At 45.7% G+C, this 21,507-nt stretch overlaps 3 protein-coding genes across 19 annotated transcripts in view; 2 read left to right on the plus strand and 1 right to left on the minus strand.

Moving 5' to 3' along the window:
- The window catches only part of MYO19 (myosin XIX), a 28,057-nt gene extending 24,843 nt beyond the window's left edge, over positions 1-3,214 (minus strand). Inside the window, exons 1-2 of one of the 2 annotated variants that reach the window (XM_080679879.1) lie at positions 3,016-3,214; positions 290-434 (exon numbers count right to left, since the gene is read on the minus strand). In XM_080679879.1, the coding sequence (XP_080536005.1) occupies positions 290-301 (12 nt within the window). In that variant the 5' untranslated portion in view covers positions 302-434; positions 3,016-3,214. Of the gene's footprint in view, positions 1-289; positions 435-3,015 lie in introns of those variants that run through there. The other variant, XM_080679880.1, reaches the window with a different exon arrangement.
- Positions 3,215-3,483: 269 nt separating this feature from the next.
- Positions 3,484-6,502, plus strand: PIGW (phosphatidylinositol glycan anchor biosynthesis class W). 2 transcript variants are annotated; one of them, XM_080679882.1, is made up of 2 exons: positions 3,484-3,859; positions 4,592-6,502. In XM_080679882.1, exons 1-2 carry the CDS (start codon positions 3,611-3,613, stop codon positions 6,110-6,112), a joined length of 1,770 nt encoding a protein of 589 aa, XP_080536008.1. In that variant the 5' UTR covers positions 3,484-3,610; the 3' UTR covers positions 6,113-6,502. The 2 variants fall into 2 exon arrangements, with proteins under 2 accessions (XP_080536008.1, XP_080536009.1); XM_080679883.1 differs by having other exon boundaries at positions 3,484-3,802.
- Positions 6,503-13,083: 6,581 nt separating this feature from the next.
- Positions 13,084-21,507, plus strand: part of GGNBP2 (gametogenetin binding protein 2) — a 30,206-nt gene continuing 21,782 nt past the window's right edge. For 5 of the 15 annotated variants that reach the window (XM_080680974.1, XM_080680987.1, XM_080680983.1 and 2 more), the window contains exons 1-2: positions 13,116-13,292; positions 13,778-13,961. In XM_080680974.1, coding sequence (XP_080537100.1) covers positions 13,869-13,961 — 93 coding nt within the window. In that variant the 5' untranslated portion in view covers positions 13,116-13,292; positions 13,778-13,868. Of the gene's footprint in view, positions 13,293-13,642; positions 13,962-21,507 lie in introns of those variants that run through there. The other 10 variants (XM_080680982.1, XM_080680988.1, XM_080680985.1 and 7 more) reach the window with 5 other exon arrangements.

A 21,507-nucleotide genomic window follows, 5' to 3' on the forward strand; every position in this document is an offset into this window, starting at 1 on the left:
TCCTCACTGGTTCAGGCTTGAAGGTCACCAAAGTGCCCTCAGGATTCCCTTAACCACCCCAGGAAAAGAGCTATCAACTACAACAGGAGAGATTCAAATTAGCTATCATGAAGAACTTAACAACAGGTGAAAGGCACTGGAATAACTACCTGAAGTGAGAAAAGAAGACCTTTAAGGGGTCGTTTTCTTCCTTCCCGGACAGGGTAGTGAAACCACATTCAGACAAGTCCAAGATGCAAAGGTGCTTCAGGTGCTTTGGGGCCTGGGTTATCTAAGGGTGAGGTTTTACCTGCTGGAGCATCCTGCTTCAGTGTGGTCAGCCAGAGTTCTGGGTTGCAGGCACAAGGAGTGCAATCCACCTAGTCATGAGGACACAGGCTCGGGCATGTAAAGAGCTCAGTTCTGGAAGAATCTGAGATGAGTCATTCCAGAGCCTATGGTACGAGAGAGAAGACAAGGGCCACACACAGGTGAAGGCTTCTTCAGGGTGACTCACTCCTGCTCCCCGCACTGAGCAGAGGAACCAAAAGGAGAACCAGAGTGAGTCTGGGCAGAAAGGAAGTCTCTTCTGTCCCTGCCAAGAGGGGAACAGGGGAGACTTTTACAAGAGCTTCTGGAGGCTCCCTGGGCTCCTCCGGGGCTAGTTTTACTACAGGGTTAGGGGTGGGGCTGCAAATCTGGGTCAGTGTGATGTGGAGGGTGAAGACACTCGGAGACAGAGACAGAGACATCTGCTCTACCCTCTCCACTAGACAGAAATATCCTATTTTAGCATAGCCAGTAGTTGGTGGGGTGGGAGGCTGAAGTCAACCAGATACTCCAGGAAGAGAAATCAGAGCTCAGTCATTCACTGGTAAGTCACATCACCTTCCTGGTCCACTTTGATTCCTCATCTTGCAAATGGAGATAGTAAAATCTACCTCACAGGTTGTGAACGTCAATGAGGTCATGGATTGAAAGCACCCCACAAAACACAAATCTGAATATGCACTCTGAGGGGAAATATTGTTAGTACAATTAACAATATTTGGGGGCACTAATCAGAGGAATACTCCAGTATCAACTTTAAAATGAGAATTTCAGAGGATGGGAACGCATCTGTGAGAGGGGTGTTGTGAGATTGGACTTAGGCCAATTTCTGTAAAACTGTAAGTGACCCTCAGACTCAGAATTTCCCAGGCCACACACTGCCCCAGCAAAGCGAGGCAGTGGATGAGGGGTGTCTGAAATGGATTAACCTTGGTGGAGACTTTCTTTTTTTAAGACAAAAAATTGTTTTTAAAAATTGATTTCAGAGAGGAAGGGGGAGGGAGAGAGCGATAGAAACATCGGTGAGAGAAACATTGATTGGCTGCCTCCTGCATGTGCCACAATGGGGATGGAGCCCACAACCCAACCCGGGCATGTGCCCTGACCAGGAATTGAACCGTGACCTCTTGGTTCATAGGTTGATGCTCAACTGAGCCATGCTGGCCAGGAGAGGGAGACTTTTTTTTCTTTCTTGTTTGCTTGTTTTTTTAATTGGTTGGAGACTTTCTTAAGGTTCTGAATACATCTGGCCTTTGAAAGAACAGGAATAGGAACTTCCCTGGGAACTGGAAAAATGAACAATTCAGGCAGAGAAGAGCATCAGGCCTGTTAGACACATTCCACATTCACCTGGACACTAACTGTATCCCACCCGAAGGACAGCTACGCAGAGGGCTCCAGAAACTCAAGAACAAAACTCCCTCAATTGGAAGTTCATCTTAGAGGACCAGAGGTGGAGCACAAGAGGTGGTGGGGTTAGAATCCAAAGCTCCTCAGATGCATATCACTAGAGCTCTCTAAGCTTTATTTCCTCCACAACCACTCCTTGTGAGGTAGATTTTACTATCTCCATTTGCAAGATGAGGAATCAAAGTGAACCAGGAAGGTGTTGTGACTTGCCAGTGAATGAGCTGATTTCTCTTCCTGGAGGATCTGGTTGACTTTAGCCTCCCACCCCACCAGCTACTGGATATGCTAAAATAGGATATTTCTGTCTAGTGGAGAGGATAGAGCAGGAGACTTCTGTCTCCGAGTGTCTTCACCCTCCACATCACACTGACCCAGATTTGCAGCCCCACCCCTAACCCCTGTCGTTTGCAAAATGGAATACTAATACCCAGACCTCACAGTGTAGAGTTCAGGATCAAATGGGCTAGTGGGATCCGTGAGAGCTCTTTGCAAATGTTGGTTAGTATGTGCAGTGTCAGCTCTCAGCCAGAGTTAAGTCAGGTTAGAGCGGTTTTCTCCAGTCCTCCCCGCTCTTGCTCCCACTCGGCTTCGTGGTTACCAGCCAAGTAGTTCTGGAAAGGGTGTGACCACCGTGGGCAGGAGGGAGCCGGTAACGAATAGATGAAACACCAAGTCAAGGCAAGGCAAGCGGCAATCTGATCAACAGCTCCTCCTCCCCAGCCTCAGGTTCTCCTCGGCTCCGAGGCAGAATAGAAAAGCCGGGTGAGGGTCCTGGTAGCCTAGCCAATCCCGCCCTGAGGTTCCCGGTGGGAACCGGGGACTCCCGATCCTGGCAAAGGGCCTGCCGGGCCCAGGGCTGGGTTGCCGCTCCTTAAGCACCTGGCACGGGGAGAGTATGTCCTTCCCGGGAAGGTGGACGTGACCCCAGCCAAGGGCGCGGCTGCCCTGACGCCTCCCGGGACCAGCGCCCCCTCCCAGGTCCCTCTGGAGAGGAGCAGGGGCGGGGACCCACCCTGCCAACCGGGACCTCCCTCCACCCCCCATTGAGGGTCGTCCGCTGCTGGCAAGGTGGAAGGTGACCATGAAAGGTCCTGGTTCATAAAAGTTCCTGGTAAGGGCCAGGATCCAGGCTACCTCCCCTTGGGATACGAGAGGGTCAAAAGGAAAAGGGAAAGGGCAGGGAACAGGCGCCTTGAGAAAGGGGAGATGTCCACTTCTTCCTCAGCGCTCCGGGGGCAAACCGGCCTCCCCGCCCCTTAGGGGTCACGGAAGGGCTTCAGCTGGGGTGGCACTCACCGATCCCACGGCCTGAGCGTGCAGCCCCGCCGGCCCGGCTGGAAAAGCGGGCGGGCCGGGTGGGGCGGCGGGAAGAGCCCGAGGAGCGGAGGGAAGAGGAGGGGCGGGGGCAAACCGGAGAGAAAGCCGAGACCGTCTCGCACCCGCCGCAGCCGCTCCGCTAAGTGGCTGGCCGGCCGGCTGGCTCCTCCCCCGGGGCGGGGCGCGCACACGCGGCGCGGGGCGCACGTGGCCTGCTCGCGTCGCGGGGACCCGGAGTTGGGGGCTCCACCTGGGACAGGACATTTTGAGAGTTTGGGGTAAGGTGGGAGTGAAAGGGAAGCTCGGGTCCTGGCGGGAGCGGCGCGGGAGGCAGGGTGTCCTGGTCTCAGGGCCCTCGCAGGACTAGGAGGGGACGCCCCGGCCTAATGTTCGCCGGTGCCTCCGACCCATCACCCTGACCGGCCTCGCCGGGGTCTGAGCGGTGGTGCGGCGCCTGGAGCGCCTTTTCCGCTCCGGCTCCTCCGACGGGCCGGCTACGGCCACGACCCGGGCACCCCTGGGCCGGGCACCCCGTGCTGCAGCTGGCGAGGAAACCAGCACCACCCAGTGCCGGATGCGCGCGGAATTCGCCGGCCCGGAAGCGCAGACCCCGCCGCCCCCGTCGGCCGGAAGCGCGCCTCGGGAGGCGGAAGCTGCTTGCTCCGCCGCGTCGGCCCGCGGGGCCGGAGGAAGCGGGCGACCTGACCCACGTAGACAGCCTCCGTCCGGGGAGCGCCGAGACCAACCGGAGCACGGAGCACGGGAGGTATACGGGCCCGACGCGGTGGTGGAAAAGGACTTCTATTTTTACGCTAGCCGATCGGTTTGTTACCGGCTTAGGCCATCATGAATTCATTTATTCTACATCGTTCTTGTTTGACCAACAAATGTGTTCGTATGCGCCACTTTTCAAACATTGATGTGTGTCCGAGAGGCGTTTTATAAAACAACCCTAGTAGGTGCTATACACCCCCCCCTCCCATTAGCATCCGTTCTACCTAACCTATACCTAACGTGAAATTTGGCACTCTGTAAATGTAGGGAGCAGGCTGGGGCTCAAGAGGCCACTGGAGGACTCAGATGTGTGTCCTGGAGGCAATACTTTCAGAGAGGCTCTGAACAAAAAACAAGGCCCCAACTCCCAAGTGTACTTGAATGCCTTCTCTGCCCCTGTCTTTCCACTCCGTCTGATCTAACTTAGAGCCATTAGTTGTGTGTACTCAGTTTTCATTACATAATCTTCATAACATGTTTTGTAAAAGGAATTTCTATCCGACTGTGAGTTCTTTTTTATCCCAAATGTACTTTTTTGTGAGTCTGCCTTATACTGAAAATAGCTAAAGCTTTTTAACCAATAATTTCATGCTATTAGTGTAACATTCGTATCCTAATGTATTAGTGTTAGGCTTCTTCCCACAATCCTTGGAAGAGGACGTCACAAGACCTAGGTTCTACTCTGAAATTTAAGATAAGAGCAAGTCAGGTACATATATATGCCAATTCCACAAGAACACTGCTTTCCACAAATGCATTCCTTTGCTCTTTGTGAAAACAGGAAGAAGAAAAAATGTCTCAAAAGCAGATGAAGGAAGCTTTTGTTAGTAACCACAATGGAACCAGCGTGCTGGAAATTACCCAGGGCTTGTGCTTGCCTGTGCCCTGCCTCCTGTGCAGAGGACTCCTGATCATTCTCTCACAGCACTTGTGGTCTTCACATACCTGGAGAACTCGATTCTTCATTGACTTTGTTTTCCTAATAGTTCCCCTGGTGACCACTTTGACCATTTTGTCTTCCTTTCTCTACCTTGAGCACCTCACTGTAATTCTCTTTGGGGCAGGGCTATTCTATCAAATATACTGCCGGAGAACTTGCTATGCCAAAATGCCCGGCCAGAAAATCCTTGAAAAATTCTTAAAAATTAGTCTAGAATCAGAATACATCCCAGCCATCTCCTCTTTCCGTGTAATTAACAGTGCATTTACTGCTGTTGCCATTTTGGCTGTGGACTTCCCACTTTTCCCCAGAAGATTTGCCAAAACTGAGCTCTATGGGACAGGAGCAATGGATTTTGGAGTAGGAGGCTTTGTTTTTGGAACTGCAATGGTTTGTCCAGAGATTAGGAGAAAATGTATGGAAGGGTCCAGATTTGATCGTTTTACAAAGTCATTGTACTCTGTTTGGCCATTAGTCTTTCTAGGAGTAGGACGATTAATTATTATAAAATCCATAGGCTATCAGGAACATGTAACTGAGTATGGAGTTCACTGGAACTTTTTCTTTACGTTAATAGTTGTGAAATTGATGACATCACTGCTTTTGATGTTTTTTCCCCCCAATAAATCCTGGATTGTGGCCATTGGCATTACTGTATTATACCAGCTAGCCCTTGACTTGACCCCATTGAAAAGGTTAATTTTGTATGGCACTGATGGCAGTGGCACAAGGGTTGGTTTATTAAATGCCAACCGAGAAGGAATAATGTCTACCTTGGGGTATGTGGCGATACACATGGCTGGTGTGCAAACAGGGTCATATATGCTTAAAAAAAGATCACATATCAAAGACTGGATAAAAGTAGCATATTGTATTCTACTGTTAGCTATTAGCCTCTTTGTATCTCTTTACATAGTTCAGGTAAATGTAGAAGCAGCATCTAGAAGAATGGCCAATTTAGCCTTTTGTATTTGGATAGTTGCTTCTAGCTTGATCCTCCTTAGTAGCTTATTACTGGGTGATATAATTTTGAGTTTTGCAAAATTTCTAATTCAAGGGGCTCTAGTACCATGTTCTTGGAAACTTATCCAGTCTCCTGCTACAAGTAAAAAGCATTCAGAATCTCTAGTCTCTGAAGCTGAAAGAAAGAAACCCAGTCTTTGTTTAGTCACAGCTATAAACAGAAACCAGTTGATTTTTTTCTTGCTGTCAAATATAACAACTGGCCTAATCAACCTTTTGGTAGATACATTGCACAGCAGTACCCTGTGGGCCTTCTTTTTGCTCAATCTCTATATGTTTGCCAACTGTTTAATTATATATATGCTACACTTGCAAAATAAGACTATAAAATTTTGGTGATCAGTAGGGGTTGGATGTGTGTGTTTGATGAGGAATTAATGAGGAATAATTAGTAAATGTGAAGAAAAAGAGCTTTTGGCAATCCAGTGTTAACTATATTTTATTATAAAATTAAGAGTTTCAGTCCTCTATAAGAGTAGTGAGGCTTAATATTTTAATGTATTTCTATATTATGTAAAACAAACCAGTGGAGAAGAAACAAAGCCTTATGACTTGTTAGAATATTAAATTTCAGTATTTTAAAGAAACTATTGTATTTATAGTTGTGACACTGGAAGATTGGAGGATGGGAAGGCAGGTTTTTACTTTAGCTTGTATCGCCTTATATCATCTGTATTTTTTATTGTATGTATTTTGTAATCTTTACATTAAAACATAGTGTGAACTGTGGAGTTGTCAACACTTCTTTACTACTCAATTTTAATCTATATATATATGTGTGTGTGTGTATATATATATATATATATATATATGTATATGTATATGTATATCTATATATAAAAGGCTAAGTGTCTGTCTGTTCAACTGGTAGCTATGATGCACACTAACTCCCAGGGGGCAGACGCTCCGACCAGTAAGTTAGCTTGCAGCTGGGGTCTGGCTGATCGGGACTGGGCAAGACAGGCCAGACACGCCCTGGAGCCAACCTCCCATGGTCCTTCCCCAGCCTCTAAAATATTCCTTCTAATTAATTTCTTTTCAATGTGCACAAATTTGTGCACCAGGCCTCCAGTTTAAAAATAAACAGCACTATGAACCTGGCGCCAACGAACCAACACTCGGCTTTCCCCAAGTGGGACACAGGCCCCGCCACCACCCTGGGAACAACACCCCACCAATCACAGCCAACACTGCCAAGACCCCATGGTGCAAAATGCGGCCCACAGCCCAGCCCCGAAACGGTGGCTGTGAGTGCCGGGTAATGACATCACGTAGCAACACCCAGCTTCCTCTCCCTAGCGACTAGCATCCTTGGAGTTTCTTCAGCCCAGGAACCCGACTTGCTTTATAGCCAGGTGCAAACATTTTACAGTTTAACCAAATGTTTGTGAAGCGTTTCCCATGCCTCATCTTATTTGATCCTCACAGAAGTTCTGGAATAGGTAAATAGGAGACTTGGTAGAATCCTATTTCATTGCAAGAAGTGAATAGTGATATTAAAATATTTCTTCTAATTAATTTCCTTTCAATGTGCATGAATCCATGCACCGGGACACTAGTCTTTTATAAAAGCCTGAATATGAGAAAGCAAGTGTTTAAAATCAAATACTGTACTAATCTATAAATAATAAAAGTGTAATATGCTAATTAGACCAGACATCCTTCTGGACAACCTTCTGGACAACCTTCCAGACAGCTGGGGCTGTGAGGGAAGCCTGGGTCCCGGTGCCAGAGGGAAGCCAGTGCCGGCAGCCAGGGGAAGGAAGATCTACTCTTGCACAAATTTTGTGCATCGGGCCTCTATACATATAAAAGGCTAACATGCAAATTGTTCCCTCAGGAGTTTGACCGGGAGTTCAATGACTCGCTATGATGTGTGCTGACCACCAGAGGGCAGTGTGGAACAACGGAAGGCCCCAGCCAGCAGCCGGCAGCCAGGGAAGGAAGGCCCTGGCTGGCAGCCTGAAGGCCCCGATTGGTTCTGATCACCGGCCAGGCCTAGGGACCCTACCCATGCACTGGGCCTCTATTATATTATAAAGTCAGAAAGCAGTTAAATGCTCCTAAGAATAGACAGAGTTGTTTGATGTAATTAGCACAGACTGGGGATGGAACCTGCAACCTGGGTATGTGCCCTGACCAGGAATTGAACCTGTGATCCTTCAGTGCATGGGAGGACGCTCTAACCACTGCACCACACCAGCCAGGGTGAGAGCTTGTCTTTTAAAAATTCGAAGCAGACCTTTAAAGCTGCTGTTTGAAATCTAAGATTTAAAAAAAAAAAAATCACTTTCCAATTCTAAATTAGTTCAAAATTAATTGTATTCCCTGATTTGTTAGCTATGACTACTATACTAATTACTTTATTTTAGTATGTTACATTGATGATGGCTACTTTAGTATTTATTTATGTGCCATTTTACATTTGCTAACTATAACACATTATATTTGGAGGTAATCTATTACTGAAAGGACTTTCTCCCTCAAATCAGTATGTTGGTTAAATAGCTATAAAAACAAAATTAGATTTTATTTTCAAAGAAAAAGGAAGACTTGAAATTTAGTCTTATAGTATAAACTAAGCATGACTGGGAAAGGTGATTGGTTTTTCTGCTATGTCAGTCACAGGACTAATCCCCCACAATTTATATGTTGAAAGCCTTCAGAAGAGGGCTGAGAGGCCTCCCAAATTCATTTAAAAAAGGGTAATTTAATGCCTGGCTGGTGAGGCTCAGAGGTTGTCAGTCGACCCAGGAACCAAGAGGTTGCCGATTCGATTTCCAGGTAGGGCATATGCCCAGGTGGTGGGCTCAGTCCTCAGTAGGGGGCGTGCTGGAGGCAGCCTATCTGTCAGAAACCGATCATTGTCCCACTAGCAGAGAGGTGTGGACAAGGAACCCGGAAGGCTGGTTAACCTTGGAAGCTCTGAAAGGTCAGAGCCACCCACTCACGATCTAGTTGAGACAGTGTTAGCTGAAGCAACTTCCACCTGTCAATCTTATGTAAATCCTTGCTGATTGGCTATTACTGGAATTGCCTGCCTCTATGGGTGGATCCCAAACCTTAATAAAAGGGGTAACAAGGCCGGAGCGGGGCGTAGTCCTCCCCCTGGAGGTGGACACCCGCCTGGCCCCCAATATTGCCAAATTAATACTTTTCTAGTCTCTTTCATTTGTGTGGGGCCTCCTCCAGAACCCGAACCCTGAACCTGAACCCTGAACCACGCGGGACGTGAAAGTTGCTCCCACACTATCTATGATGTTTTTCTCTATTCCTTTCCCTTCTCTCTCTAAAAATAAATACACACACACACACACACACACACACACACACACACACAGTAATTTATGTTATTTGATGACTTAATGAGCATGTGGTCTAACTGGTCTGTTGCTGCTTGTAACTGCCCCTTCACCCTTTTCTAGGCCGTAAATAACTTTTAGTTTATGTTTCACAATTACAGATACTGAATCATAACTTAAAACTACGAAGTGTACCATGTGTGTTTTCCATCTCCAATTATGATATTCATGTAAGAAAAAACTAATGAAATAGCATTCATAACAAGATTTAGTAAAAAATGACCATTCTGACTTTACAGAAGAGAGAACAAAAAGACTGTTCAACAAAGATTTTTTTAAAAATATATTTTATTGATTTTTACAGACAGGAAGGGAGAGGGATAGAAAGTTAGAAACATCGATCAGCTGCCTCCTGCACACTCCCTACTGGGTATGTGCCTGCAACCAAGGTACATGCCCTTGACTGGAATCGAACCTGGGACCCTTCAGTCCGTAAGCCCACGCTCTATCCACTGAGCCAAACCAGCTAGAGCCGTTCAACAAAGATTTATTGAGCTCCAATGTATCAGGTACAGGTAAGTGCTAGGAAAGAACAGAAAATAAGACAAAGTCCCTGCCTTCAAGGGTTTTACATTTTAACTTGTGGACATTTTCCTTTTAAATTTATCCTGTTAGCCAAAACCGGTTTGGCTCAGTGGATAGAGCGTCAGCCTGCGGACTGAAGGGTCCCAGGTTCGATTCCGGTCAAGGGCATGTACCTTGGTTGCGGGCACATCCCCATTGGGGGGTGTGCAGGAGGCAGCTGATCGATGTTTCTCTCTCATCGATGTTTCTAGCTCTCTATCCCTCTCCCTTCCTCTCTGTAAAAAATCAATAAAATACATTTAAATTTATCCTGTTAGCTCATTAAAAAGAAAACCCAATTTACAGATTTGGACAACCATGGTAATTTAAATAATAACATTCTGCTATTGATTTTACCACATAAAACAATATGGTTAATATAGTGACAATTATGGTTAATATAGTGACAATTATGATTAATTCAATTTTCTCTTCAACTATCAATATTTGAGGCCAGAGAAGGGAGAGGGAAAGAAAAAAAGCATAAAATCTGGTCTAAGATTTCAGAAAGTGAGTCATTCCCATGACTTTAATTTTACACAATTATTTATTTATTTATTTTTTAAAAATATATTTTATTGATTTTTTACAGAGAGGAAGGGAGAAGGATAGAGAGTCAGAAACATCGATGAGAGAGAAACATCGATCAGCTGCCTTCTGCACACTCCCCACTGGGTATGTGCCCGCAACCAAGGTACATGCCCTTGGCCGGAATCGAACCTGGGACCCTTGAGTCCGCAGGCCGACGCTCTATCCACTGAGCCAAACCGGTCAGGGCTAATTTTACACAATTATAAAGAGGATATCTATCATATATATATCAGTAGCTTTGTGTTTAGGAGATGACAACCAGTTTTATTTTTATTGAACATCAATGTTATACATGTTGTATACATCATACAAAAAATACTTTGCTCCTTAGTTTATGAAGGTAAATACTAAGGAATAAATCTGTAGTCTTAAACCCAGGTAGCTTGGAGGACCGTCATATCTCATTTATGCCTGATTTTTATAGCTGGTTCTCACACATTGGGGACCTAAGAAGAAAAAGAATGGCATTTTGCTGATAATTTGTCACATCTCTTTCATTCTAAGTGTTCTTTATTAGGTACCAGCAATAATTGTTGATTGCTTTCTCCTTCTTGGTATTTCAAATCCTTCGACCTTGTCCTTCACAATGCCAATACTGAAATTTAAAAGTAGGCAATGATAGTCTTTTTTTTAATATAGTAATCACTTATTTTGCCAATTAGAGATAAGCTCTGTAAAGGCAGATACTTAGTCATGAAATATTTGCTGAAGATAGACTAACTGAAAATAAAAATGAGTGCATACTCTAAAATTAAGAAGATACATAGTTAAAACTTCTAGAAGTTGTTTTGCAATGAAATAACTTTCTAAACATTTTCAATATGATTTTATAATATGATTTTGATATTTGTAGCACCCAGGCTATCTCCTTACCTCTTTAAGAAAGCAACTTAGGTAGCAAATTATCTACCTTTTTAGGCTTCTAAGTATTGAGTACCTATAGTATGTGAAACATTGTCCAAAGGTAGTACCAGGTAATCTCAGATGGAAAGAGATTGTTGTGGTTTCCTTATGTTTTATATTTGGATTTTAAATCCTTTTCTTATATTTAAATCCCCATTTAAATTCTCTGTTCTTTATTAGTTACCAGTGTGTACTCAGTTACAAAAGTTATTAAAATTAGCACCTATTACCTTATTTTCAATGTTCTTTACTAACCATAACTCAAAGAAAGTTTAAAAGGTATACAGTTCTTATATGAATTGACAGTCTTTTTTTTTTTTTTTTTTTTAAATATATTTTATTGATATTTTACAGAGAGGAAGGGAGAGGGATAGAGAGCCAGAAACATCGATGAGAGAGAAACATCGATCAGCTGCCTCCTGCACACCTCCCATTGGGGATGTGCCCGCAACCAAGGCACATGCCCCCGACCGGAATCGAACCCGGGACCCTTCAGTCCACAGGCCGACGCTCTATCCACTGAGCCAAACCGGTTTCGGCGAATTGACAGTCTTTATAGGAGCACCTTTAGGTCTTAAAAGCCACGGTGTTCTTTTTTCCTTAGGATTGTTTTTACATAAAACAGAAGATTCTCTAAAAATGCCCTAATTTTGGCTATGTGGTCTAACCTATCAGAAGCTGCATGCATATCCTAGTTACCTACTGGATTTAAGCTAACAACCACACTGTTTTGCTCTCCTGACATGGCCAAAAGACATAATTAATGGAAAAGCACACTTTTGGGACTGAACAGTGGTTCTTCCGGTTTATTATGTCACCTGCACTAACAGTGACCACACAATGTCATAAGTCAACATGGCTAAGGATGCACTATGGGGTTTTGTTGTGAATCTCTAACACTGCATGTAATGACCAAAATATTTTTTAAAGGTCAGTATCACAGCTCTAGCCTATTCTCCCAGGAAATACAGATGTTATCAGGATTAGTTGTAAGAGCAGAAAATGGATTTAACCTTAAAATCGGCAAGACTTTCCCTAGGCAAAATACTTCCCAGCAATTATTTTGGCTTTGTAACAGGCCTTCAAAGCCTTCAGGGTAGGAAGTGACTACACGGTGGCACCATGAGTGTAGATGAACTGTCTTTCCGGCAGCTCCGCTTCTCAGGAGGGCGAGAAGGGAGAGCCTTTGGCCAGTACCAGTACTTTGCCCAAGGGAACTGGTGTCCTGTCTGAGTCCCTGAGTTAATATTAACCCAACCCAAGAAGTTTCTCTGGCCAGGACACAAGCCACTCTCACATAATCGTCTATTTGCCTCTAAGTGTGACAACGACTACAGAAAACTCAGCGCTTAAGAACTGGCGGCCTGCTTGGCGGGATCTCAGCGCAGTCTGGGAAGCAGTGATGCGGCCGGCTCCTGGTTAATCGGGGTGTCTGGGAAAGCGACGTCAAGTACCTGGAAGCCCAGCCCAGAGTGTGTGTCTCTTAGCCCGCAGACGCTCATCTCTCCTTCCCTTATTCCCGCCTTTCGGGTTTCGGAAGCCTCAGCTCCTCCCCAGGTACCCGGGTCCTCACGGGGCCCGACCCTCGGGTGGGCCCTGAGTCAGCTCCGCTCGGCTCCCTCCGCCCCTCGGTCCTCGGGAGAGCGGCTCCTAGCCCGCGCGGCAGCGGCCAGAGGTTGAGGCCCACTCACTCATTCCTGGCAGCCCTGTTTCAGATTTATTTGAGTAGCTAGTCTAGGGGGAGGGCGCCGGCCACCCGGCTCCAGACTGCCTGGGGGGCACCCCAACCCCGCCACTAGGGTTTTGAAATTGCAGAGCCGGCAGCGCCGGTGTCCAGTCTCGCGAGAGGAGGAGGAGCCCCGCCCGGCGTTCTCCGCCACTCCTGGCCCCACCCTCCTCCAGTCCCCCGCCCTCCCTCCCCCACTCCCCGTGGCGCGAGCGGCTGATACCGGAGGGGAAACGGCATTCGGCGCCGCACTCCCGCCCAGGCTGGTCCTGACGCGGGCCTCGTCAGCCGGTAACGGGGAGCAAAGGTGGGGGTCAGGGAGGCGACCACGAAAACGGTGAAGGTCAGAGCCCAGAGGCCTTTTCCGAGAACGGTGAGGAAAGGGTCTGAACCTTCCTCCTCGGACTCCGCAGAGCCGAGGCGGGGTCTACCCCTCCCAGGGGCGGGGTCGCACTGGGCAACTGCAGCCCAGGGGACTGGCTGGGCGGGGCGCGCCAAGAAAGGGGGAGAACGGGGTCAGCTATGGGCTCCCCAGCGGCGGGGAGCGGGCATTGGGTGATGGTCCTGGAGCCAGGGCCCCGGTGACGGGCCGGGGAGGCCCCGAGGCCGCAGAGTCCCTTCCGCCTCTCCTTTGGACCCTGACTGGAGGCCGGCCGCGGTGGGGGGGCTGGGAGGGCCCGCGGCGCGAGGGGGCGGGTCCCGTCCACGCTCGGCGCTGATTGGATGAGCGTGTGTGGAATCGGGTGATGGGAAACGCAGCTTGACTCTCCAGTCCCCTCCGGCTTTTCTCCCTGCCCCCCGTGGCGAATGTGCTGCGCGGCGGCGGGTGCTGAAGCTCGCGGCATTTGGCTGTTGCAGGCAGGAGCTGGGAGGAGGCGGCGGCAGCAGGAGCAGCCTCGGCGGCAGCTGGGAGTAGGTGGTGACGGTGGCAACGGCAGCGTCAGGGACGATGGCGCGACTGGTGGCAGTGTGCAGGGACGGGGAAGAGGAGTTCCCCTTCGAGAGGAGGCAGATTCCCCTCTACATAGACGACACCCTCACGGTGAGCGGGCCGGGTCGGGCTCTCCGCTCCCTGGCAGCTGTTTCCCTCCTCCCCCTCCCCCAGGCTGAGCGCTGCGCACTGGAGAAAGAGTGTGTTGCAACTCCTAGGCGAGGCCTTTTCTCCGGCAGGCCCCACCAACTAGCCTTTGCAGTGGGTCCCTCGGTAACCTCTGCAGGCCCCTAGCGCTCTGTACCCACTGTGAGCCCTTTTCCCCAGGCTTTCCTTCCTTTTTGAACCGTTTTCCTCTACCCTATCTCTTTCGGAGACGCTGCTTTTGCCAAAGCACGCGCCTCGGAGAGGGGTTGAAGGATCTTGGGCGTTTAGGGCCTGTGCCTTACAGAAACCACCTACCCTCGGGGAGGCTTAATTATCTGGAAATGTCACAGCCACATTGGTACCTATATATTGTCTATCTTAATACTACAACTCTCACTGCATAAGTATAATTACTGAGGACACAGTGACATGCTCTTGCACAGTAAAAATTCCACTTAAGTGATCTGATTTCGTTGTAAATAGTATTGTATTGTCTTCTACATTAAAACTCTAAGAAATGACTTTACTGCTAGGCCATGGCTCTTCAAAATGGGCTTTTTGGCATTAGTCTTTAGTGTTGTTGTTTTATAAGGAAGCAAAATTATCGAAGGTGTAAAAGCACAATAAAAAACTGATTGTTCATCTTGAATGTCAAAACCTAGTTCTGGGTAGTTTTCTTTTTTAGATTTGGTGGTAGTACAGTATTACAGGCCCTTTGCCCTGTGTTGCTGTAGTATTTCCTTTAAAAGGAAATGGCAGAAATTTGAATTGAACCTGAACAGGAAATGAGTGCAGTTGCTTGCCACTATTTCCTAAGAAATGAAATGAATCTATTCACAATATCTTCTGAAATCTATTTTGATTATGCTGAAGCTTATTTGCCTATTTTTATAAGGTGTAACTATTCTCTTCATTTTCTCGTTTTTTTTTTTTTTAGTCAGTTGATCTGTTTTGTTCCTGAATTTTTTTTTTAATGTCTATTTTTTCCAAATTTTATATAAAGTGCAAGTCATTGTAGAGATGCCACTCTTGCCTTTCTGTTGGCCAGTCTCAATTAAGACTTGAATGAGCTGCAGTATTTTAAAAAGGATTAGAAGAGCTATTGAATGACTTAATTTGTTAGAACTTTAAAAAAATTTAAATTTATTGGGGTGACATTGGTTAATAGGATCATATAGGTTTCAAGTTGTTAGAACTTTTTAAGTTAAAGCATCTATAATTACCTGAGATAAATTTTGTTTTCTTGGGAGAAGGTAGAATGATTTGGCCTGCTATGATTTAAATAGAATTTGTGTTGATGCATTAGAAAATACTTGAATGTGCCTTGGTTACGATTTTTGCACTTTTTGCATTAAAAGTATATTGGACTTCTATTTTAAGCAGTTTAAAAAATTAGCACTCATTATATTAAAGGGTGCATATCTCAATTTGAAAACACCTAAGAGTTCATTTGTCAATAATTTTCTTTACTCCCCCTCCAACACTTTCCTGGAGCACATAGTTTAGTATCAACCTTTTATGTTTATCCCAGAATGCCTTTGAAGTTTAAAAAAAATCCTTTGGGTTTGGACATAGATTACTTTGAGTGTATAATATCATAGTGTAGAGGAAATCAACATAAATTTGAGTATTTACAAAAAAAGGAGAGAGACTGATTTCTCTCCTTATGACCACGTAACCACTGTTAATGCAGCATTGATATATCTGATATATAGCACATTAAAATAGACAACTTTGGGAATGCTTTTATACTCTCTGTACTATGATACTAATTTCCATAGAAAAACCTTGCACTATGATGTGTTATTGTACTTATTTCTCCAGAGAAGTTGTATTCATATGAACTTGAATTTTGCCTTTATTGCATTGTGAGCTTCTGACCAAGTCAACTACAACTTAGGTTTACTTAATTTAAATATCTCAAAATAGCATTTTATTTAGGAAAAGGTATAATTTTTCGCCGAAACCGGTTTGGCTCAGTGGATAGAGCGTTGGCCTGCGGACTGAAGGGTCCCGGGTTCGATTCCGGTCAAGGGCATGTACCTTGGTTGCGGGCACATCCCCAGTGGGGGGTGTGCAGGAGGCAGCTGATCGATGTTTCTCTCTCATCGATGTTTCTAGCTCTCTATCCCTCTCCCTTCCTCTCTGTAAAATATCAATAAAATATATTAAAAAAAAAATAAAAAAAAATAAAAAAATATTTTAAAAAAAGAAAAGGTATAATTTTTCTTTATTTTGGAAGGGTTTTTATCACTAGGGAATGAGTGGGACTATTGATTGCTTTTGTCTTGAACTTCTGCACAGACATTGAATGCTGGTTAGTGAAAATTCTTGTCAACGCATTATATTTAGGGAAACAAATTTCTTTCAGAACTATTCTACCAATACTACTTAAAGCAAACACCTGTTGGGGAAGAGGGAAGGTAGAGCAGAGGTTGATGCTCTGCACATTGGTCCATTGATAGTTTGACAGCAGTGTATCCCTGAAGTTAACATTTGGTTTGGTATTTGTTTCTAGGATCCATAGGTAAGGCAGGAGAAAACATTGTGTTATTTTATTTCTAGTAGTTTTAAAATCTTGTTAGCTCCTTGATGTTAAATCCAGGTACAGTCAGTTACAAATGTGTTTATCATTTTAACAGATGCTGCAATTTCTAGCCTTAGTTAAACTGGCTATTTTAAATTGTATTTGTAAAATGAAACTAGGTTTGTATGTGAGGAAGTAGCCTCCTCTTTTATGTGATACCAGAGTCCTGATCCACAAAATTTGTGCAAGAGTAGGCCTTCCTTCCCTTCAGTTGCCGGCACCCAGGACCTGGCCTTCCCTCATAGAGGGAGGCCCCGCCCTGCAGCCCCCAGGTCAGTGGCCTGGGCCTCCCTCTGTGGGGTGATCATGGGGTGATGGCTGGGCCCCCTACCAATCGCATTGCACCTTCCTTGGCTGGCCTTGCGCCAGTGGGTATCATAGCGTCGTTCCACTGTTGGGCTGTTCGGTCAATTTGCATATTATACTTTTATTATATAGGACTAGTGGCCCAGTGCACAAAATTTGTGCACGGGGGCAGGTGTGTCCCTCATCCCGGCCTGCACCCTCTCCAATCTGGGACCCCTTGGGGGATGACCGGCTACCACAGGGATCGGGCCTAAACCGGCAGCCGGACATCACTCTTGCAATTCAGGACCACTGGCTCCTAACCCCTCACCTGCCTGCCTGCCAGATCACCCCTAACCACTCTGCCTGCTGGCCTGCTTGCCCCCAACTGCCCCATCCCCCGCTGGCCTGATTGCTACCACTGTCCCCGCCCCCCCCACACCGGCCTGCTCACCCCCAAGTGCCTCCCCTGCTGGCCTGATCACCCCCAACTGCCCTTCCCTCCTGGCCTGATCGTCCCTAACCGCCTGTGCCTCAGCCCCACCACCATGGCTTTGTCCGGAAGGTCTCCTGGAAGGTCTCCAGGTCTAATTAGCATATTACCCATTTATTAGTATAGATGTTGTATCCACATGTAAGAGACTCATGTGGAAGCTCAGCCAGTGTTGCCTAGTGGTTGAGCATCGATCCATGTACCAGGAGGTCATTATTTGATTCTGGTTCAGGGCACATGCCTGGGTTTCAGGCATGTTTCCATCCCTCTCTTCCTCTCCCTTTCTCTCTGAAATCAGTAAAACACACACACATATATTAAAAGATTTGTGAGTTTGAAAACGAGTACTGTGCTGTTGTAGGTGTATTTGGGAAAATCCCAAGTAAATAAGCTGTTGGAATATTTGGGAAAGTGGCATGCTATGTGGCCAAAATGCTCTTCAGTGTTACTAGAATTATAAAATAGCAGATGGATAGAAGATAGATATTATTTTATAGCAATCTTTGAAAAATTACAACTTTAAGTGAGTAGTTCTTTTAAAAATGAATAGAGTGAAAATATATACTTTTTACATGATAATCTTGAAAAATAATCACAAAACAAACAAATTATTTTTAAGGATATAGCAGCATTTGATGTAATTCCAGTTATAGACACAGATATGAGATGTTTTCTGAACATTTAACATCTTGCTGTTTTTCAGATAGACACACATAGAGATACAGAGTTGAGTTGTAGTCTCAACATTTTATATCTTGCTTTTTTACACTAAATGTAATATTGAGAACATTTTCTCGTTATTCTTAAACAACTTTAATGGCCATGTAATACTTTGTTGTGAGATTCCATAATTTAATCATTCTTTATTGGACATAGAAGTGGTTCTAGTTTTTGCTGTAACTAATACTATAAGAATATAAATAATGCATAAACCTTTGCATTAAATTTGTTCTCTCAGTCTTTTAAAAGTACAATTATTGGATCAAAGGATAAGGATCTTTTATAAAGTTATTGATACATACTATCATGTTGCTACAGCATTTCTGGAATGAGATTTACCCTCCTAATTCAAACCAATCTAAGTGGATTAGAAACTCTGATAAGGGTTTTTAATAGGACTTTAAAAAAAGATAATAAAGGTTAGACACTTGGAAATTAGGTGTTTAGCATTTGTTAAAAGTTTAGTATTTAATGTTTTCTTTCAACTCTTGATTAAATAATTTTACTAAATATTACTAAAGGTAATTTTTTAAAAAATATATTTTATTGATTTTTTACAGAGAGGAAGGGAGAGGGATAGAGTTAGAAACATCGATGAGAGAGAAACATCGATCAGCTGCCTCTGCACACCTCCTACTGGGGATGTGCTCGCAACCAAGGTACATGCCCTTGACCGGAATCGAACCTTGGACCCTTCAGTCCGCAGGCTGACGCTCTATCCACTGAGCCAAACCGGTTAGGGATAAAGGTAATGTTACAAATAGTTGTGAGGATGAAATAAAAAAAACTGAGGTGACAGTGATTTTTATTTATTTTTTTAAGCCTCACTGAAGACATGCTTAGAGAGAGGAAGGTGGGGTGGGGGAGACAGAGAGAGAGAAACATTAATGTGAGAGAAACATCGATCAGTTGCATTTGTATGTTTCCCATCTGGAGATCAAACCCACAACCCAAATATGTGCTAGGAATGAAACCGACAACCTTTCAGTGCATGGGATGACACTCAACCAACTGAGCCACTCTGGCTGGGCAACAATGATCTTCTATATATATAAAAGGCTGATATGCAAAATGTCCCCTCGGGAGTTCGACCAGGATACCTTGACTTCATTAGCTCCCTATGACGTGTACTGACCACTAGGGGGCGGCGTGGACCTAAGGAAGGCCCCAGCCGGCAGCTGGCAGCTGGGGAAGGAAGGCCGGCCGGCCCGGATCGCCAGCCAGGCCTAGGGACCCTACCCGTGTGCACCAGGCCTCTAGTTTTTAATAAATACAAACAATATTGTTGATGAGAATTTATGAGAATGCTCTAAAAACCAGATTTATGGTCAGGTGGAAACCAGGACAGATACTTAAGAGTGAAAGTGCGTAATGGATTCAATAAACTTTATAAAGCAATAATTTCAGGACCATGACTCGTTCTATTTTTGGCTAGGCAGGGATAGGCAGCCTCATGGTGAAGCAAAGCACTAATGATTCCTCTTTGAAGCCATGCTTAAAATATTTTGCATGACTGTCTTCCTTTAGGTAAGCTAGCATCTGAAGATTAAGTGAATCTGAAGTGGTTTTAAAGAATGGGGGGAAAATAGTGCATCTATCTTCTTTGTGTCCCTTTCCCCCTTTTTCTTACCATCTCTCAATGTTAAGCATATAGTGATTGGCCAGAAAACTGCAAGGCAAAATATCCATTCTCCTAAATGTTTGTAAAGCAAGGTCAGGGTATTTACTGTGAATGCAGAGTAAGTACAAGAGAAAATTTAGTAATATACATGCCAATGAAACCTAGAAAATACATGGTAATCAGGTCTATTTGCCCTGCCTGAGTTTCTCAGTTGGTTGAGCATTGTTCTGTGCACTGAAAGGTTCAATTCCTGGTCAGGGCACTTTGAATATTTCTTAAATTGATAGCTTTGATCTTAAAATAGTGTAGGTAATTTCCTTTCTTTCTTCCTCCCTTCTTCCTTCCCTCCCTTTCTTCCCCTCTTTCCCCTCGCTCCACCTCCCTCCCTCCCTCTCTCTTTTTGGTTAATACTCACCTGAGGATATTTTTCTTCTTTTTTAAAAAATTTTGATTTAATTTAATTTAATTTTTTTATTTTTTAAAGTTTTACATATGTCTCTTTTTCCCTGATTGACCCCCCAGCCATTCCTACCCCGGGCAAGCCCCCATCGCCCCAGTGTCTCTTTCCATTGGTTATACTAACATGCATGCATACAAGTCCTTTGGTTGCTCTCTAACCCTCCCCCCTCCCACCTCCCCTGCCATTTGTCTCTGGATCTATTTTTGTTCATCAAATTATTCTCATCATTATATCCCACATATGAGTGAGATCATGTGATACTTATCTTTCTCCAACTGGCTTATTTCGCTTAGCATAATACTCTCCAGTTCCATTCATGCTGTTGCAAATGGTAAAAGTTCCTTCTTTTTTATAGCGGCATTAGATGTCCGGTGCATGAAATTTGTGCACGGGGGTGTGTGTCCCTCAGCCCAGCCTGCACCCTCTCTAATCTGGGACCCCTCGATCCCGGTAGGATCGGGCCTAAACGGGCAGTCGGACATCCCTCTCACAATCCAGGACTGCTGGCTCCCAATTGCTCGCCTGCCTGCCTACCTGATTGCTCCTAACCACTTCCGCCTGCCAGCCTGATCACTCCCTAACCACTCCCCTGCCAGCCTGATTGATGCCTAACTGCTCCCCTGCCAGCCTGTTTGCCTCTAACTGCCCTCCCTGCAGGCCTGGTCACCCCTAACTGCCCTCCCCTGCAGGCCTGGTCACCCCTAACTGCCCTCCCCTGCAGGCCTTTTCCCCCCAACTGCTCTCCACTGCAGGCCTGGGTTCCCCCCAACTGCCCTTCCCTGCAGGCCCGGTGCCCCAACTTCCCTCTGCTGGCCTGGTCACCCCTAACTGCCCTCCCCTGCAGGCTTGATCATCCCCAGCTGCCCTCCCTTGCAGGCCTGGTCCCTCCCAACAGCCCTCCCCTGCTGGCCATCTTGTGGCAGCCATCTTTGACCACATGGGGGCAGCCATCTTGTGTGTTGGAGTGATGGTCAATTTGCATATTACTCTTTTATTAGTTAGGATAGAGGCCTGGTGCATGGGTAGGGGCCGGCTGGTGTGCCCTGAAGGGTGTCCCGGATCAGGGTGGGGGTTCCCTTGGGGCATGGGGCGGCCTGGGTGAGGGGCCTGTGGTGGTTTGCAGGCTGGCCATGCCCCCCGGCGACCCAAGTGGAGGCCCTGGTATCTGGAATTTATTTATCTTCTATAATTGAAACTTTGTAGCCTTGAGTGGAGGCCTAGGCTGGCCAGGGCAGGCAGAAAGCTTGGCTTCCTCCATTGCCGGGGAAACCCAATCCCCCTGCTCTCTCTGTGGCCGCAGCCATTTTGGTTGGGTTAATTTGCATACTCACTCCTGATTGGCTG

This window comes from Plecotus auritus (genome assembly GCF_963455305.1).
Source record: "Plecotus auritus genome assembly, chromosome: 7".
Classification (NCBI taxonomy): domain Eukaryota; kingdom Metazoa; phylum Chordata; class Mammalia; order Chiroptera; family Vespertilionidae; genus Plecotus; species Plecotus auritus.